The sequence below is a fragment of the Copadichromis virginalis genome, linkage group LG3 (assembly GCF_057382275.1).
Source record: "Copadichromis virginalis isolate Kocher_CV1m ecotype Utaka linkage group LG3, C_Virginalis_male_GT1.1, whole genome shotgun sequence".
NCBI classification, from domain to species: domain Eukaryota; kingdom Metazoa; phylum Chordata; class Actinopteri; order Cichliformes; family Cichlidae; genus Copadichromis; species Copadichromis virginalis.
In genome coordinates, this window is record NC_140620.1 from 29548813 (window position 1) to 29569799 (window position 20987).

Below are 20987 nucleotides of genomic sequence, written 5' to 3' on the forward strand. Positions count from 1 at the left end.
CCACTTTTCCATCTGCTCCCTACTTTCACTACAGATCAGAGTGTTGTGTGTAAAAACCAGAGTCCACAGAATCTCTTTCCCGACCTCATCTGTCAGCCTCTCCATCACCACTGCAAACAAGAATGGCTCAGAGTTGATGTCTGATATAATCTTACCCCCACCTTGAACCCATCTGTCAGTTCTACAGCACACCTTCCCACCCTTACTACCATGCAGAGTAGAAGTAAGGACAAAGCTGCAGCTAGCAGGTAGCTGAAAATTCTTGAACCAGGCTCTTTGAATTCATCAGTGAATTTTGAACCCTTCAGCCTTCTTCTCTCGAAGGCAGATTTAATTTCTTTTTCTTTTATGGCACGGTTAGCTTGATTAGCAGAACAGTCTCTGCACCACCACATCACTATGTGTTGCTGACCTCACTACAGGGAGTGCAGAATTATTAGGCAAGTTGTATTTTTGAGGAATAATTTTATTATTGAACAGCAACCATGTTCTCAATGAACCCAAAAAACTCATTAATATCAAAGCTGAATGTTTTTGGAAGTAGTTTTTAGTTTGTTTTTAGTTTTAGCTATTTTAGGGGGATATCTGTGTGTGCAGGTGACTATTACTGTGCATAATTATTAGGCAACTTAACAAAAAACAAATATATACCCATTTCAATTATTTATTTTTACCAGTGAAACCAATATAACATCTCCACATTCACAAATATACATTTCTGACATTCAAAAACAAAACAAAAACAAATCAGCGACCAATATAGCCACCTTTCTTTGCAAGAACACTCAAAAGCCTGCCATCCATGGATTCTGTCAGTGTTTTGATCCGTTCACCATCAACATTGCGTGCAGCAGCAACCACAGCCTCCCAGACACTGTTCAGAGAGGTGTACTGTTTCCCTCCTTGTAAATCTCACATTTGATGATGGACCACAGGTTCTCAATGGGGTTCAGATCAGGTGAACAAGGAGGCCATGTCATTAGTTTTTCTTCTTTTATACCCTTTCTTGCCAGCCACGCTGTGGAGTACTTGGACGCGTGTGATGGAGCATTGTCCTGCATGAAAATCATGTTTTCTTGAAGGATGCAGACTTCTTCCTGTACCACTGCTTGAAGAAGGTGTCTTCCAGAAACTGGCAGTAGGACTGGGAGTTGAGCTTGACTCCATCCTCAACCCGAAAAGGCCCCACAAGCTCATCTTTGATGATACCAGCCCAAACCAGTACTCCACCTCCACCTTGCTGCCGTCTGAGTCGGACTGGAGCTCTCTGCCCTTTACCAATCCAGCCACGGGCCCATCCATCTGGCCCATCAAGACTCACTTTCATTTCATCAGTCCATAAAATCTTAGAAAAACCAGTCTTGAGATATTTCTTGGCCCAGTCTTGACGTTTCAGCTTGTGTGTCTTGTTCAGTGGTGGTCGTCTTTCAGCCTTTCTTACCTTGGCCATGTCTCTGAGTATTGCACACCTTGTGCTTTTGGGCACTCCAGTGATGTTGCAGCTCTGAAATATGGCCAAACTGGTGGCAAGTGGCATCTTGGCAGCTGCACGCTTGACTTTTCTCAGTTCATGGGCAGTTATTTTGCGCCTTGGTTTTTCCACACGCTTCTTGCGACCCTGTTGACTATTTTGAATGAAACGCTTGATTGTTCGATGATCACGCTTCAGAAGCTTTGCAATTTTGAGACTGCTGCATCCCTCTGCAAGATATCTCACTATTTTTGACTTTTCTGAGCCTGTCAAGTCCTTCTTTTGACCCATTTTGCCAAAGGAAAGGATGTTGCCTAATAATTATGCACACCTGATATAGGGTGTTGATGTCATTAGACCACACCCCTTCTGATTACAGCGATGCACATCACCTAATATGCTTAATTGGTAGTAGGCTTTCGAGCCTATACAGCTTGGAGTAAGACAACATGCATGAAGAGGATGATGTGGACAAAATACTCATTTGCCTAATAATTCTGCACTCCCTGTACTGTAGCTTCCTGCCAAGATCAATACTCTTCAGTCTCAGGTGGAGGGAAATAACCTTGGTGTGGTGCTTGTATTGCTCCCCCCTCTCCCGTGATATAAATATGATACTCGCGTGTGTGGTCTGAATGTTTAAGTGGTTCTGTGTCTACACAGACACACACACATCCGATGAAACAGACATGCAACATTTCAGTCAATCCGGCTTTCTACACAGGCAGTATGATGTCTTACTTGCTTTTTACATGTGCTAAACATCCAGATTTACCTTGAACATTGTCAAGCCTATTACACGTTCCCAACGATAGGAAGACATCCAACAATCGGGTTGTCAGTAGGAATTGAATTCAGGCCACCCCTCTTTTGTTTCTTGTTAAGCAGCTTTGAAGTTTCCATTTTATCCAGTACTGTCTGCATCTTTGATGATGATGAAAGCAAGCAAATTTCTCAGCATGCTGCATCCTTGATTGGCGGTAGAAGGACATTACAAGCCCATTTCATTACATCTGAAACTCATTAATTCCTCCCCAAAGGAACTCCTAACGTACAACACAATCCACGTGTGAATTGCTTTGCTCCTGACAGTCTTAAAACCAATCCCAGCAACCCCCGGGCACCTACGCCGTAATACTTCATGTTCACACAGTAGCAGCTTTATGTAACACTACTCATGTTAGCTCTCTCCTGTTTGAGATGAAAGCTGCGTTTTAAAATGGCCTGGAGGCACTAAAGGTCAATCCCTGTAATAAAAGTGAAATGTTATATTTGCAGAGCTTCACTTCAAAATGAAAAAGTATTGAGGGTTTTTTCTTTCAGATATTGAGAAATCAGTATTATATTTCATTATATGTTGGTGGTTAATGTGTGGAGTCTCGAGGTGACGGCGCAAAATCATTGGGTGGAGTGTCGTGGTTGCTAAGAGTATGTGTTAGATCAGGTGTTTAAGTGCAGCGCTGATGTGTTTTGTCTTGTGTTTTTCATTATGTGTAGGTCCTGTTAGCATTTGCTAATGGTTTGAACCAGCTGTATTTCTACTATGAAACAAAGGCATCAGAGGAACCCAACAACTGCAAGGGCATCCGCTGTGAGAGGCAGAACAACGCCTTCTCAACGTGAGTACCATTTCCAACTATATCTGCATGTACTTGAGTACGTGTAGAGTCTGTTAGGAAGTGAAAAAGGGTTGAAACTGCACCAGTTTGGTATAAATACTGGTTTTTGGTTTTGCAAAACTGTTTTGTTTTTTCCTTTTAAGTGCGCTTTAAATTTTCCCGCCTTTCCATAATTTTCTTGTCACATTTTATTGTTTTAGTCATGCTAACAATACCAGGAATTTAAAGTTTGATGTTCTGAATTAAATTTGGTGATCTATTGTCATTTGGTAATTGTCTTTAATGCTAATTAAATCAAATGTTAGTATGCTAGCACTGCAAACTAAGATGGTGAACATGGCATGTCAGAAAGCTGATGGTATTTCCTAGAGTCTGACCAGTATGGGATTTTTAAGACCAGTTTCCAGTGTTTTAACCCTTTGATATACAACAAACATAAAATCTGAGTAGAAAAAGTTATTTTTTTACTGTAAAAACTACAAACATGTTTAACAAATCATCTTCATAACTTGAAATGCAAATAGAAATGGTTTTTAAAAAATTATACACAAGTTTTGCAAACAACAAAGTACACCACAGGCCTAAACTGGTATATAGTTTGAAGTCCGCACTGTCGACCCAAGTTGAAATGGGTCGCTGCATCTTCTTGCTGTGTCGTCTTAAATCGGTCATGTGATTGACCCCGGGGAGTTAAAAATCTGATTCCAGCTGATATTTTCTCTGTCAGAATTGAAAACAAATGCATTGTTTTATAAATAAAATGAAACTTATTTGAAATTTAGATTAAAACATAAGTACTTACTGTATTTTGTAGCGTTCTGTAATTCCATCGATGGTCGTACATTTCTAGACCCGGTTTACTTTTCCTTTTTTTTAATTAAAGCAAAGAAACAAACCCATTGCCCTGCCTGTCTGTGTTAAGTTGAATATAAATGATATTTCTTTAGTCATTTTTCTGTAAACAAACCTTTATTTAAACCTGCTCTTCAGTGTTTGATAAAAATGAACTGTGAAACTATCAGGTTACAGTGATGTACACATCCATTTAAGTTGCACTAGATGTATGTGTGACTATTTTATTGCACACATCAAATGTGTAGAAGTACTACATTGATCTCAATTCAAAGTCTTATTCGCGCAGACCTTCGTCTTGTGCATCGTTGCACCAGATAATGATATGGAAATGATTTTTTTGGTGTCGAGTAGAAGCTCAGGCTTGTTCAGTGAACTTGGGGAATATTAATACCGTGTTCTCTTTGCATGTGAGGTCGGTAAATGTGGAGGCAAGTCAAGGTTTCGCTCACGGAGAGGCCAAGTTTGAGTTACTGTTCATACAGCAGCTTTTCACAGGCTCAGCAGAGATCCAGAGTCTCAGTGCTGAGTGAGACAGAGTGAAAGCCAAGATGAGTCAGTGGTCTGAATATTGATCAAGGCAGTGGTTTGTTTTAGATAATAGCTGTATTGATTCGCGATCAATTCCATTACAGTAAAGTCCTCGGTACAATGATAGGGCCGTGAGGACCATGCTAAAACAACAGCTCCCACTCTAAACTTTGTCTGCTTTTATTAAAGGTAAAAAGAGAGGTATGTTTGATATCCATGTATTCAACCACAGATTATCATGCAAGTAAAGTTTGACCCAGGACGCTGCTAATGATTTTATTTCTGCTGAAAAGTCAAACTGTGACCTTAGCTAAGTTTGTTTTTAGGGTGTCTATCTTGTTGGGCAAAGAGAGTGGGTCTTTTAAAGAAATACTGCAGTGGCCTGAAGTGAAACTGACTGGAGTTCCTGACCCTCTGAATTAACAATTACAATTACATTTTAACCAAGACTTTCAAGTCAAATAAATCTGAACATGTCATTTCCAGTCTAAGGAGCTTGGAGAGAAAAAAAACATCTGCCTTTCTTTTAGTTTCCTTGAAGATGTTTCACCTCTCATCTGAGAAGCTTCTTCGGTTCTAAGTGCAATTAATGGAGATTTTGAGCCCTATGGGAGTGTCCCCCCAAGAGGGTCATGGACCCACTATGGATCCTCTATCTAATCATATGAGCCAAGGTGTGAAAATGGGTGTGGGTCACAAGCAGCCAACGTTTCTGGTGAACCCATTGTAAGACCAAGCCCCACACTATCATGTGATTTCCTGAGGTCAAATGTCCCAGGATGTGAGTGGGTATCTGAAAACTGGATAATAGACGGCAGACAGTAGTTGTTGTAAACCACCGCCTCTGTTCAAAGATGTTCGTTCACAGGGGACATAGATGGCTTCTTACTTCCATCCATCCATTCGCTTCCGCTTATCCTTTTCAGGGTCGCGGGGGGCGCTGGAGCCTATCCCAGCTGTCATAGGGCGAAAGGCGGGGTACACCCTGGACAGGTCGCCAGTCTGTCGCAGGGCTAACACACAGGGACAGACAACCATTCACACTCACATTCACACCTAGTGACAATTTGGATTAATCAATTAACCTATCCCCACAAGCTGCATGTCTTTGGACGGTGGGAGGAAGCCGGAGTACCCGGAGAGAACCCACGCAAACACGGGGAGAACATGCAAACTCCACACAGAAAGACCCCGGCCTGATGGTGGAATTGAACTCAGGACCTTCTTGCTGTGCGGCACCACTATTCATTCACTCTCGCATTCACACACTGGTGGAGGCAACTACAGTTGTAGCCACAGCTGCCCTGGGGCAGACTGACAGAAGCGAGGATGCCATATCGCGCCATCGGCCCCTCTGGCCAACACCAATAGGCAAGTAGGGTAAAGTGTCTTGCCCAAGGACACAACGACCAGGACAGAGAGCCCAGGGATCGAACCGGCGACCTTCCGGTTACAGATGCGATTCTCAACCCCCTGAGCCATGGTCGCTTCTTACTTACCAGTGTTTATTTGAAGATGTGCTCAACTCAGCCTTGGTTGTAATATTAACTCCTCACAGCTAAGAACTGTAGAAGACCACAGCAGGTGGCCATTTCTAGTATAATCTTCAGGGATTTTTAGATTTCTTCTGGTTGTATCTGGTTTAAATTGTCAGCAGAGCAAATTATTAACCGAAACCTTTAACACAGGACACTCACAGACAGCAGAGCAGGCTCACATGTTTGAAAGTCAGGAGTCACTTTTTATTTTCTCTCCTGTAGCACACAACTTCTCTCTGACACTTTCTTACTACTGGATGTGCTTTGTGTGGCCTCTTTCATCATTCACCCAAGTAAGGGAGGAGGCAGCTTTGATAAAGCAGTGAGGAGGTTGCTGTCTTGGGGTTATTATTATAAAAGGTGTTTGTTTTGTTTTTTAACCTGAACTACAATCGTTTCTTAAATCATATCAGATGCATAAAGTCTCACTTGATTTATGAGCTCAGTGATTACTTTCCTGCTGAGTTGATGGTCTCAGTCACAAGTTTTAGACTTTATCATGATACAACATGATGTTTAACATGTACTTTATGATTTTCATTAGTCCAAAACGAGGATAAAGCAGGGTATACTTTAGGGCAGGCCTAGCTTATCCTTGACAAATCGCTATTATAACAGCGTGTAGTGTCTCTCAATCAGATTAAAGCCACCCGTCCTCATCTCGCACATGTAGTTTTAATAACATAAGATGTCAGCCCAAATGGCAAATTTGTGGCTTCAAAGGAGGGATGTAGCAGCCAGTGGCACGATGTTATGGTGGCTGCATCCATCTTTTCTATGCAGTCTATGAATCGCAGGCCGTCAGAATTACTTTCACTGGTCAATCCCTGCTTTGGAATCACTGGAAAATGTTTCCTGCTCATTAGGAGTCCATTTTCTTCTGGGGGAGTAAATCCCATCATAGTCCAGGAACAATAAACACCTAAAAATTGGAGCAAAATAAAGCACAAAACACCTTTCTGTAGGAGTTGCAGTCATAATTAATTACAGTGTTCGGCTCAATCTTTACACCTTTTTCAGACAAGGCTTAAAAATGTATATTATTTTATCTTTGTGCATATAAATGACCATAATTTTATTGATTTGCAAACATTTGAAACCAGTATGCAAAGTTGGGGGGGGGCTCGTTTTTTTTAATGCGGCTATTTGATGGTCAAAGTGCAAAAGTCACGAGGGTTTTTTTACCGGTAACTCTTCTTCTCTGTGTCGCTAAAAAGAATAAACGCGCTCAGCAAACCTTGAGTCAAAGTGACAAACATGTCGCGCTGATCAGAGCTTCTCATCTGTACATCAGCGCTGACGTGGTGGATCCAGAGTCTGGGGGGAAAGAAATCAGCCTCACACTGGAGCTAAACTAGCGAGCAGATCACAGCGATGACGGCTGAGAGTGACGCATTATGCAAACAGCGATCGCAGCCCTGCGGGCAACGCAGCCTGCATCAACATTCAAGAGCGTGTGTGTCTGTGTGCATTCCTGCGTGTGTGTTCTGCTCCCTTGCTCTGTAATTCACACACACTTATCAGCATTTCTGAGTTATTTCACACGATCACTTCCTGTTTCTGCTCAGGTGTCCCCCCCACTCCTCCTGTTCTCGCTCATCTGTACTTCACACACACTTATCACCTTTAATGTGTCAGCGTGATTACACTGTGCACTGTGTGTGTGTCTCTCACCGTGTTTGTCTCTGCCTCTCCTTCTCTTTTCTTTGCCTTCACACAAATGTTGTAAATAATCCCTAATTTCCTTTCACAGTCTGCACACCCCCATCTATTTTCTTTCACACACAACTCTGGCGCTCTCTCGGATTTGCACACTTTCGTTGCATCTCTCTCTTTTCCACAGCAGCAGCGGCAGCAGCATGGGAAGCTGCGGGGTTTCTGATTCACCTGATTCAAATGAGGAACTCTGAGTACTTTTAGATTGTTTTCCACTTGGTTCAGTAATTGATTAAAAAATGTTGGATTTTAAAAACATGATTCTGCAAACTGATGTTGTGGAAAAAACAGGTTATGGAGGATCTAATGACTGTTTTGTGTGAGTGAAAAAATGCTTTTGTGTGCAGGTAAAAAGATATATAAAATATATAATAATGGATTGCATTTATATAGCACTTTTTGGGGCCCTCAAAGCGCTTTACAGTGCCACTATTCATTCACTCTCACATTCATATACTGGTGGAGGCTACAGTTGTAGCCACAGCCACCCTGGGGCAGACTGACAGAAGTGAGGCTGCCATATCATGCCATCGGCCCCTCTGGCCATCACCAGTAGGCGGTAGGTGAAGTGTCTTGCCCAAGGACACAACGGCCGAGACTGTCCGAGGCGGGGCTCGAACTGCCAGCTCTTTGAGCCACGATCGCCCATATCCATATCTGCGTTTCTGGGTCGAGCACAGTCAGACCAAAAGTCGTTGACTTGTGCCGAGATCTACTCAGGACAAACCAAACAAACACAATAGTTTTTCTTCAGACAGATTGCCACATTGAGCATGTGAATTTCCTAAATTTAGAGTCACTTTTATGGTAATGTATTAAAAAAATCAGCGCTGCCACCACCCTTTATCTTCCGAGTGCACAGAATGAGAAACTGGATTTGCGGCAGAACAGTCCTTAGGCACAGCAGGCTGAGGGTTTATTAGAGCACTGTTCAATACCACATGCAGTGACTGTCAAAGTCAGGACATCTATGTGGTGAAGGTGAGGCTCTCACTGTTTCAGACCTCAGACGCACCGCTGTCTGTGTGTGGGAAGAGAGAACGAGGGAGTGGCGAATGGTTTCGCTGACTGTAATTAGTGGACCTAAGGTGGCGTCTGCACAGGAAGTGGTTTCTTTGTAGGCCTTTGGTCACTAGCCCATATTCCAGCTTCGGTTGCCTAGGTAACAGTCTGTCAGCGGTGTCTTTTGATCTCACTTCAGTCACTTTTCTTTAATTTGAGAAGAGTTAAAGTTACAATGTGTAAAATCAATGCGTGTCCACGTCTGTTTACTCTGGAGGAGGCTGTAAAACTTTGTGAAAGGAATCTGTTACAAGTCGATGAATCAGTGATGACAATGACACTGAGTTGATTTGTTTAGGATGTCCTGAACTTTTCTGCCATTAAACACTGCTACTGTTAGGCACTTTTAGCTCCTGTTACCTCCTGTTAGCTGTTGTTAGGTAGCATTAGTGAAAATGGAATGGATCTAGCATTATTAGAATCGGATATTTAATGAATAAACTCTGTAATCAAACTGTTTATCAGAGTGAAAGCGGGATTTTTAGAAGACACGCTTAAAACTAGCGGGCATAAAGTTGGCTTATAACCAGCTGCAGTTGTTTAGCCGGCTCATTGTCAACTGTGCAGAGATGGAAGGATCAGGTCTAATCTGCTGACCAAACTTGATTGTGCAAACATCAGATCAGTGAACAGGAGTGCATGTCTAACAGCGCTACATGTAACAAAGAACGCATAACCTGTGCCACAGCATCAGGCAGCTCATAATCCCAGCAGGCTGCTTGATTTCTCACACCCTAAAAATGGTTCATGTTTACTAGAAAGAGCGGCGCTATAGGCTGCGCTGATTAATTGCACACTGTCTGGCTGCTGAATCTAAACACACTTTGTTTTCTCTCACAGATTCGCTTCATACAGCGTTTCTGTGTCACAATGCACAACACATTCGCACGCAGTCGCTTTCTCGGCTCGCCTCCCACACAGCTGCAGAACTATAACAGTCAAATGACTGCGTGGCTGCGAGACTCAGCTGTAGCAGTTTACTGCTCGGCTTAGTGGACAGAAAGATGAGAGAGGATGGAGAGCAGGGAGGAGAAAGGCAGATGATATTGGGATACAAAATTAGACGCGTATGAGAGGACGCACAGACGCACGTGCCCAGTAAATAGTGGTTATCAGTTGGTATCACTCTCATACATCTGACATGCAGACACCCTCCTGTAGCTAAAAGGTGTGTTATCATTTATTGTCATCACTGATAAACATAAAGTGAGCCAGATTATCGAGGATTATCTTGAATAATAAAATCTCCCACTGAAAATGGAGCTTTCCAACACGTGATCGTTTTGATGTATATTTAACTCTGGGCTCTGTAAGCACCATGATATGACAACAGTACTTTGTGAATTACTGCTTTTAAACTTCAGGTGTAAAAGTGTGAAAACTGCAGACATACTCAATTTTCCACCCTGTTTTATTCTGGATTGACCAAATTTTTCAAAACTGAACACCTAACTCTCCGAAAACGTTAGAGCACTTATGCAAATATGTGATGTCTTGGTAAATCGAGCAGATATTTGAAGTTTACACAGCACCATCCTCGCATGAAAATATCTTAAAAGTTTATTTTGTGACCCAGAAAGAGTAATATTTCAAACTCTGCCACTCTGTGTTCCTCCGCCACTGCCTCGTTTGAGTTTTGGACGAAATGCATTCTGGGGTACTGCATTTCCTCATTTCGAGCTGATTGGAGACTAGAACAGCCAGTCAGATTTTTTGCATCCAAGTCTGTGATTGGCTGGTTTTGTGGCACAAATATAACGGTGTACACATAGAGTTGAGCGCGCACGGGCAGAAATGTTGAGAGCGTGAGCAACATATTGCGAGCGAGTGCAAATGCAAAAACTGAGCGAGAGGGGCTGCTATTGTGTGTGTGTGTGTGTGTGTGTGTGTGTGTGTGTGTGTGTGTGTGTGTGTGTGTGTGTGTGTGTGTGTGGATAATAGCAAATACTGAAATACATTTTTTGCACGCAGCAATAAATTTTATTCACTCAAATTTAGTTTTTCTTCGTTCAAAATCAACTTCTCCTCAAAATGCAACACTTGCACCTGCAATTTTTTTTTCCGTGCGCTCAGAACAGTGGCACAAAAATAACGCCATAAACATTCTCTTGTATACATTAAGAATCAAACCAGCAATTCAGGCCATAAATTAAGTGGAAACGTGTTTCCTGAGGTCATAAATCAAGCGAGTCCTCGGTTGTTTGCTTGTACAATTGTGTAGAGGACGAATGAATAGGTCAGGAGGGAGGTGCGTTGGAGATCCTAAAACTGATTAAATTGTGAGGCCATAAAAGTACCATCAGACTTTGATCCACCGTGCAGTCTGGAAAGAATCTGATTGGTGGACAGTTTCACTTTTTTAGCATGACAATGACACCAAACACTGGTAGTTCAGTAAAAGCACACCTGGATAGAAAGGCACACAGTGGAACGCTTTCAGTCATGGGTCGGCCTCATATACTGTAATTCTGTGTTTACATATGTTTGAATAAACTTCAACTATTTCCCATTTTGATTGCAAACAATAGAGAAATAAGGAGTGGCACAAGATTTATGCACAGTACTCTATGCAGTGGATTCTTTTCAATGTCAGTGTGACTACTTTTGATCTGTCACGGAGGAAACACTCACCTTTCTTTTGCCCTTTCAGCAGAAAGACATAAGATTGTTTTTGCGCAATAGAATCAAAATAAACTACATTTATATAACATGTTTGTTCCATAAAATGTGTTTTAGAAAAAGATTAAAAGATTCAATAAAAAAAACAAACTCAAAATGGAAATCATTAAAACAAAACATTATAGATGAAAGCTAAAAAATACCAAAGACAAGAAGAGAATAAAGCATTCATGAAATCCTTTGAATAACAGAAAAGATTTAAAGGGCACTGGTGATGTTAGCACTGATCCCAGTTGGCTGACTGTCCCACAGATTTGGAGCTGTAATGGCAAAGGCCTCGTCACTGTTTACTCACCTAGCTGCCGGAGCAGGCCGCCTGCTGGTGGTACCTATGGGAGTGATAACAACTGATAACGGGCATTCAGTGGGCTGATAGTGCTGAAGTTATGGGTGAGAGAAGGAGCAGGTGGAAAGAGGAAGAAATATGGAGTGGAGAGGAGAGATTTGGAGCGAGAATGGAAAGAAGAGAAAGGACTGAAGGTGAGGAGAGCAGGAGGACAGAGAGAGAAAGCAAGGAGTTGAAACAAAAAGTGGAAAGAAGAAGAAATGATGAGAGAGTAGAAAACAGTGAAAAAGAAATGAGACAAATAAGGACACAAGGGTCAAAGAACAGAAGCATAAAGGAGGCAAGATGGGGAGAAAGGGGGGATGAGAAAAATAGAGAATAAACAAGGACTGATGGTAGTGAGGATAGGAGTGGAAATGGTGAGAGTGAGGAAGAGTAATAGGAAAGGAAAAATTAGGGAAGGAAGTGAGAAAAGCAGGGAATGGAAAGGGTAAACAAAGGAGATTGAAAAGTTAAAGTAAAGAGGGAAGAAAACAAGAACTGAACATGAGAATAAAGGAGGAATGGAGAAAAACAGAAGGATATCGGAGAGAAGGAAACAAAAATAGATGAGCGAGAACAAGGAGCAAAGAATAGATAAGGTGAGGTGAAAGATGAGGACACAGTCAATGAGACGGGAGAGGATGCAAACGAGGAGAGGAGAAGAAACAAGCAAAGAAAAGAAAGAGAGAAGATCAAATAAAAGGTACAACCGTGCAAGACGAAGGGGACGAGGACAAGTGGGTGAAGCCGAAGCAGAGATATGAAAAACCAAGCTTGGATAACAGGAAACAGCAGAAAGGTGGAGAAGGGGAGGACTAATGAATTACTGGATACTAGAGATTGCATCAAATGTTGCTTGGCGAGAATTTCAAGGGAGAAGACGAGGAGGTTTGTTCCTCCTCACTTCGGTTGAAAGTTCACCGCCTCTCGTTTCTCCCTCCTCCCGCTCATTGTTCATTCCCCTCCTAAACACGTTCCTCCCCCCCTCGTTTCATAACTGTGGTGCAATATCACGCTTGGTTGCTTCATTCATCGTGGATTCAATCCCACCCCCCAACCTCCCTCACCCCGCCTCTCTTCATTTACACAATCTCCGAAGTTTCTCGCCCTCTCTGTCTCTCTCTGCGCCGAGCGAGCGCGCACACAAACATTGAAACCATCGCTCACACGCAGCCTGTACGCCGATTGATACAGCGATCACTCACACATGCCGGTGACAACACACAGTCCTGCTGCGATGAGAATAAATGCTGGAGTCTTAAATATTTTATGCAGCACAAATATAACACCCCGCAGACAAAACCTCTCTCTCTCTCGCTCTTTTTCGCTCTTTCATTCTCATGATGTAGTGTCGGCCGCTACCAATTTCATCAAAAATTCAATAACCTCCCCTGTAACTGGGACTGTCACACAAACAGAGGGGAAAAAAAGACTGAGAGACCGAGACAGACCGAGCAGCGAAGGGAAATAAAATAAGGAGGTAAACAGAGGAATGAAGTGACACAGGGAGATGATAAGAGTCGGTGGAAGGAGGGGAGAAAAGAGAGAGGGTGGGGAAAAAATCAATGCAGATGGAAACTGAGAGGAAACCTGGGGTGGTAATAAGTGAAGATTACAGAAGTGAAACTTCTGGAGTTGTTTTTAGGTCCGAACCCAAATTTTGTAACCAAAGCCGAGTGAAGCAGGTTTGGTTCGCTGTTTATCTGCAGTGACATGCACACATCACACCTACATCCAGGCGCTGCTTCTGGGTTCAAGATTAACAGTTGTGGGTCATATTTGAGGAGAAAGCAGAGAAGCGAGGTGAGGTACAGAGGCTTTTTTGGTTTTTTGAACCATATTTTTTGCAGGTCTCTTTCTGCCTTTACAACGAGTGTTCAGCAGAAGCACAGGTGGTCCGCTTTAATCATGGACAAACTGAGCATTTATTGAACGCACACGCCATTGCAGGCAGACCCTCGGGGGCTTTTTACTACAGTGACATTTGTGCTTAAAAGGTCACAAGACAAATGCAAGAGCTCAGTTTGCAGGCGTGAGCTGCACGGACGCAACCTGAGGTGAATGAACTTTGTAAAATGAGAATAATTTTTGAAAGCCAAGCCTTAACCACATCACCGGCACGTCATAACACAGCTTTGTGAAGGTGTAGATGGGTGAGGTGTAGCTGGACAAACCTCCCAGGGAGCCCGAGGCAGGGAACAGCTGTGCACCTGATAACCTCGATTTTACACAGCAATTTCATCATTTTAGAAATTCGCTCTGGTCTGGCCTGTGGATGCTAAAACATTTTAGGTAGTAGCTTTGGGGTAAACAGAACAAGCCTCAGGCTGTCACAAGCCTAGATTAATGGGAAGGTTGCATCAGGAAGGGGTACAAAGTCAGTCAATTATCCAAGAAAAGGATTGACCTGTAAATGTTCGTTGAACCAGTTCTCTAGGATTGCAGTGTTATCTTTCTCTGTTCATGTTTTTATTCAGAGCCAAGATGGAAATGTGGTTGTGCATTTTGTAACTAAGCAAACAGATTTCGAACAAATGTCTAATTACCCAAAAATGAAATGTGTGAAGACATCATTTTCAGGGTCATTGGAGTGACGGCGGGTCAGTAATCTACCCTTAGGAAGGACACATCGCCGTATTGTCTCAGTGCAGGAAAAAACTGCTTCACTGTGTATTTGATGCTCATCTTTCTCCTGCTGCAGCATGTAATGTGTTGCCATCTGGATGCAGGTTCTGTGCCAACAAATGCCGACTCGGTTTAACTCAGCACTGATATTACTAACTCTGATCTGTGGCCATTTTCTGATAACAATTGCAGATTTGTGCATTTAAATGTTAAACTCATATGCAGGTAAAGTTTTAGTCTCCACTCACTGCAGCTTTAGCGATGTGAGAGCAGTTTTGCTTAGCCCAGTCATAATGAACTTACATCTGTCAGCTTATAACATTTGCTTCTACCCAAAAAGACATTTCCTGTGGGTGGTTTAAATCTCATATCAATCATGCTGACAACATTAGCTGAGTGTTCAGTTTGGATTTGAATTTCTATTAAATTGCAAATCAGTCTAAATTTGTTTTGCTTGTCAGCTGCATTTGAAAACACACATAACTGGGAGACGAGTGGTTTAAACTGAGTGAGTGTCTAAATAATGCGCAAATTAAAGCTTGGAGTTAGAGACAGGTTTATATAGATAAAAGCTATTTATGCGTTGTCTCTCTGGTTTGTTGCATTATCCTTTTTGTTTAAAAGCAGTTTGTTGTTGTGATCTTTTGAAGAACCTTATGAAGTTTCCTCTCTCTGTCCTCAGGTTATTTGAGACTCTCCAGTCTCTCTTCTGGTCCATATTTGGGCTGTTAAATCTGTACGTCACCAACGTGAAGGCTCGCCACGAGTTTACGGAGTTTGTCGGGGCAACTATGTTCGGGACGTACAACGTTATCTCACTGGTGGTTCTGCTCAACATGCTGATCGCCATGATGAACAACTCCTACCAACTCATTGCTGTGAGTGAAAGCACGAGTGTGCTGAAAGGATTAATGAGTGAGGGGAAGCTTGTTTGGTGTCATTTGTCCAGTGAACACTCTTGATCTCAGTTCCTATACCGTGAGAAGTTTGTTTGTTTAGGGTTAGTGTGCTTTCTGTTTTAATCAGGATGCGACCGTCACTGCATGTTAAATTACAAAACACTACAAGTTTTCTCCATAATCTGAAAGATCAATGATAATTATGAATTTCATCAAATTACTTTTATAAGAAGTTAAGATTTCATGCTATGGTGTGAACTGCTCCCTGCAAAGAGAATTTGATATGTTAAATATTGAAGTCAAATATTTAAGTTCAGTGGACGTTATCAACCATTAATGAAGAGGAATTCAGAGATTTCAGATGTCTGTCCTTGTCACTTGAGCTTGTAAATTCAGGTGCCTCCTTCTCCTGCTGCAGGACCATGCTGACATTGAGTGGAAGTTTGCACGCACCAAGCTGTGGATGAGTTACTTTGACGAGGGCGGCACGCTGCCGCCTCCGTTCAACATCATTCCAAGCCCCAAGTCCTTCTGGTACCTGCTCATGTGGCTCCACAACAAGCTGTGCAGGACAGGGCAGCCGCCCGGGGAGGAGACGCACAAATGTGAAAACCTGCGGGAGTTCACGGTAAGTGGAGGCAGAATAAGGTAGAGGCTCACAGTATCTGGATTCTGTTTGCGACATTCTTGTTGAGCTTAACCATAATGGTTCCCTCTTAAATTATTATTTTGTCACTGAAAGCATCAACAGTCTGTTCAGATGTTTGCACAGCATCTTTCTAATTTGCTTTTTCTGAGTTTAACTCTTGGGCAGGGTTTCACAACCTTGTGGTGGTGCAAGGTTTCAATTGTAAATTGAAAAGGACACTATAAAAGACAGATAAAACAAGAGCCCAAAAAACCTACACAATCTGCTCTCTAGACACAATTTCAAAACCAAAGATTTGATGTATTTATAGAAATATAGAGATAGAAATATTACACATTGTTTAATTAAATTCAACCTGGAAGTTGTTTCATAATCTTGCTGACGATGTCGAGGACAAGCGGTAGTTATAGATTATAACTCTGACACTGGGTGAGAGACACCCACCCTGGACAAGTCCCTCTCTGCGTTATGTTCAGTATTTGTTGAGGATATGAACGGGAAGATGGAAATTATAACTATTTCCCTGTTTTCTTGCAAAAGTGAAGTACAAAATATTTGATGGGAAGGATGGACTGTTTGTACTGAAGCACATGTATTGTTTTATTTCCTTTATTCTTTGTGTCATCCTTGTTGCCTTCTGCACTCCAGTCCCAGACAGGAATGTGGTTTAGTCTGTTTGTATTTGGAAAGATGGAGATGAATTTTGAAAATGACTGATGGTGACAGAACAAGATGCAGCTGCCAGGATCAAAACTCTGCAGTTATGAGACACTCAGAACAGCAGCTGCAGACGAAACCTTTAAAGTTCACAACGTTGAGAAAAAACTGGAGTCGCTGCTAATGTGTGAACTAATATGCTATGTGTGCGCAAAGCCTACAAACTGTCCTGGGCTGAAGACTGAAGAATTTACAGGCCATAAATGGAAACTTAGCTGGAGGTTTGAACTCTTCCCTCATAAAGACTACATTCGATGATCTTCTCTATACCCTTAATGACAAGTTTTGACACCTCAGTGTATGTCAGTAAAGTCGTGGTTTGATGACCATTGGAATCATTCCTGGGTTTTTCTACAGGTAGCTGTAGAGGCAGAGACTACTCTCACTGGAAATCTGTCTGAAATATGACAGAAACCACTGAGTTCAGAAAAGAGAAACAACGGTTTCAGGGGCAAAGACCTGAAGAATGACTGTGGTAAACTTCAACAGACTGCTATGGAGTGAATCTTGGGCTTTTCTGTGTGGAGTTTGCACATTCTACCTGTCCGTGTGTGTATTCCCTTCTTTCTGACATCCAAAGACGTGTCTGATAGGTTGACCGATGACTCTAAATTGGCCATATGTGCGAATGTGAGAGTGGATGGCTGAATGACTGGTGGACCTCATCTCTTGCCCTGTGATGGGTGGAAAACACCTCCATGACTCTGAAAATGAAAAGATGGATCTTCTTTAGCTTGTAAATCAGAATGAAAAGCTTAAAAGCCAAACTGTACTACAAAGGTCTTTGATGCAACTAAAATCTTCAGAAAGGCTCCTTAGGGGACTTTTATGCTGCTGTCACACTAAGGAAGACAGATTATTGCAACCTTGTCCAATAAACTTGTGATTGTTCCCTTTGAAATTACTTGTGTGCAGGAGCAAAACAGCAATGATTTCAACTCTCTGTCTGTTAGAGTTGAAATGGGAACTTGCAGATCTGTCGCCAGCTGCATGCATAGGCCATCTTACATCTGCCTCTTATGTCCGAGACAGAAATTTGTCCACAAATAGTGACGTAGTCGCTGCAGGACAGTTATTTACCTGCAAAATGACACCGGTGCTTGATTTATATAGGAATATAACCAGATTGAAAACAGCTGAATCATCTTCACTATTGCAAAAAGGCACACTGTGTGTACGTTTTGCTAACCTGCACAGACTGACTCCCATTGATTGCTATGTGTTGACAATCTGTCTGCGCCAGACTGACTTGCCAGTCTGTCTGAGAGTAAATGCAGTCAGCCCGAGTCGGACAGCACCGTGTCTTCATGTGTAATCGCCTTATAATTGAAAATGCTTGATCAATCAACTACTTAGTCAACTAATCGGCCTCTAAAAGCAAATTCAGTGCAATCACTGCGTGGCTGGGTATCGTCACTGATTTCTAGAATCGATTCGATTCCGATTCACAATGTCCTGAATCGATTTGATCCACGATTCGATTCGATTCGAATCTGGGAAATTTTGCCTCAGACAGTCAGAAATAATATAATTCAGATCAGTACATTTACATATTTTTGTATCTATAAAAAGGAAGCTGACACTTTCCAGACTTTATCAAAGGTGTAAGCATCACAGCAGAGGCCTTTGTGTCAAAGTAGCTGAAGATAAAACAGAAAAACATGAAGGTGATTTTCCTGGCCTGGGATTTTATATAAGTATTCTGCAGTACATCAGAAACGAAAGAAAACCATTAATCAGCATATGAACATTACCTCTGAAGTTACAGCGGTTTTATTAGAGACACGGCTAACAGGCATTTTGTATTTTAAAAAGTTTACATTTGTTCAGAAGCCTGTTGAACGGCAGAAATGAGGTTTTCTTTTCGGAAGTAAGTAAAAAAAACATCGGCCGACAGCGCTGTAAACAACAGTAGACTTGTGCGTAACAAGCAAGCGAATAATGCAGAAAACAGATTTTTAGACTGAAACTGTTCTTGAAGTACAGAGAGAGAGAGAGAGCTGTGCATGAAGTGTGATTTTATTGTGGTGGAAGCAAAACAGTAAAAGTCAGAGTGAATTCATGACGATGTTTTTGTGAAGCGTAGTTTGGATCTTCTTTTGCTGCTGGTTCGGTCAATATTGTTTGGAGAGAGATCAAACTAACAGCTTTAGAATCGGCGCAAAAAGGACGTAAACACAAAGCGCCGACCCGCCGAAACATCAGAATCGGCGAGCTGTCGGCTTTCAGCCCCGACCGTGTGCGTGCCGTCAGGTGCAGTCACATCTCACTGATTCTGATCCGCGGGTCGGCGCTTTGTGTTTACATCTTTGTGAAGAAGCCGTGTTCCTGCTCTCATTTACAGTTTTAAATGTTTGGTGGTTGTTGAAATTTTGTGAGGTTTCACCTGAGATTCTGGAATTTTGGGCAAAATACATTTATATTAAAAAATCAATTCAGGATTTTAATGAATCGATGTCACGTTATCCAAGCCAGAATCGATTTTAATCGATGAATCGATTATTAAAACCCACCCCTAGTGACAACCAATCTTTCCTAGTAGCGATCAGGTCACTAACCTATTTTTAGGTTCTCTAGTGGGGTGTCAAACATAGGAATTTTCCACTATAAATACAGGACAGTCTGGGCAGTAAGCTACCAGGAATTTTTATTTTGCACATTTGCCATTTAGAAATCAGGGACTTATTCTTGAGATTGCACTTGTTTTTCTTATATTATGATATGTCAGGGATTAATTAGCTTCACTGGTCCGGCCCACGGTGTAAAATTAGTTTGACATCCCAGCTCGAGTGTGACTGAATCACAGAAGAAACAAAACTAATTTAAATAATAATAATAATGATAATAATAACAGTCCATTTCCATTAGCTGAGAAAAGCTGAACAGCTGCTTGTGAGGAGTTTATGCCTCATGTATTTAAAAAGCTCCCATTAAAATAATGTATTTGGGTTTGGTTTGGGGGGTTTTTTAGCCAAAATTGATTTGACAGTAGTCCCAATATAAAAGCCACAATATTTACAGCAGTATTTCTCTTTTAAACTTTGACATACTGTATTTGTCTTCTGCTGACTCTGAATTTTGGGGGTTTATTACACAGACAACTGTGATCAGCCTACATACACTAGAGTAACAGAGATTTGTGAAACCTGACAGAAATCCAGGCTTTTTCTTCTTATGACTGAACATTTCGGGTTGATGGTTTGGTTTGCTGTGAAGTACCGACTGAAATAGAAGCAGCATAAAGCAGCAGAGTTAGTACAAAAAGTGAGTGGGGAGGCGGAGGAAGGACTTGTCAGCTGATGTTCTTTTTGTGATTAATAAAATCATGGAGATCCAAATGATCTGCAGTGAATGTGGCTTTTTTGACCTCTGAGCAGTCGCCCACCTGATCAAAGCAGAAGGACTCGGTCTGCTCGCAGTGAGGGTGGATTAAAGAGGCAAAGAAAGAGCCGAACACAGAAAAAGCCTAACAAATACAATCGCACCGCACGTGGACGAACATCAGCTGCGTTTCTATAATCACAGAAGGAACATCGGCAGATAAACACATTTAACAGCCCAGTCAGCTGGAGAGAGCCGGCGAGCACGCGGCGCAGAGCGATAATTCACATACACACACACACACACACACACTGCAGCTGGCATGCTCACCTCAACTGAAGTCAGCTGAGTTATATAAGCCAACCAGCCCACATAGGTTCACAGAGACACACACAGCACTGCAGAGATCTGATTGAGGGAGAGAGCCTGTGTGCGTGTGTGTGTGTGTGTGTGTGTGTGTGTGTGTGTGTATTAAGAGTAAACACAAAAACAGCGTGAGATATGAAGAATAATGATTGCTCTGAAGAAAGGGACGGGGTTGAGTGAAGTTTTTTATGTGTCGGGTTTTTTGCATTAGCAGCAAGCAGTGAGAGAAAGAGAGGGAGACAGTTTCGAAGGGGGTCGAGTTAGACAAGTGTAGAACATGACGAAGATGAAGTGGAGACGGAGAGGTGAAACGGCCGTGATTGGGCCGAGATGAAAACAAAATGAAAAAATGCGAGATACGAAACAGGAGAGAGATGATGGATGTTTGTGTGACAGATGCAGAAATGAAGGAATGCTGATAAGGACGACGAGCCTTTAGTCGTCTCGACGCCAATGAAACATCGAGTTACGGCTGACGTGCATCTGCGGCTGACAAATATCCGGCCAAATATTCGTCTGTTTTCTGATATTGTTGAGATTTTAAAAGGAGCAAATTGGTTTGAATGAGCTCTCTGTTTCTCGTGTGTCTAGGATTGTGATAAAGTTGATGTGTG

General features: G+C 42.1%; 1 protein-coding gene across 1 annotated transcript in view; it reads left to right on the forward strand.

The window, feature by feature from the left end:
* The window catches only part of LOC146714013 (short transient receptor potential channel 5-like), a 50070-nt gene that overhangs the window by 18229 nt on the left and 10854 nt on the right, over window positions 1–20987 (forward strand). Inside the window, exons 5-7 of the mRNA XM_085439543.1 lie at window positions 2969–3090; window positions 15104–15299; window positions 15739–15948. Coding sequence (XP_085295669.1) covers window positions 2969–3090; window positions 15104–15299; window positions 15739–15948 — 528 coding nt within the window. The remainder of the gene's footprint in view (window positions 1–2968; window positions 3091–15103; window positions 15300–15738; window positions 15949–20987) is intronic.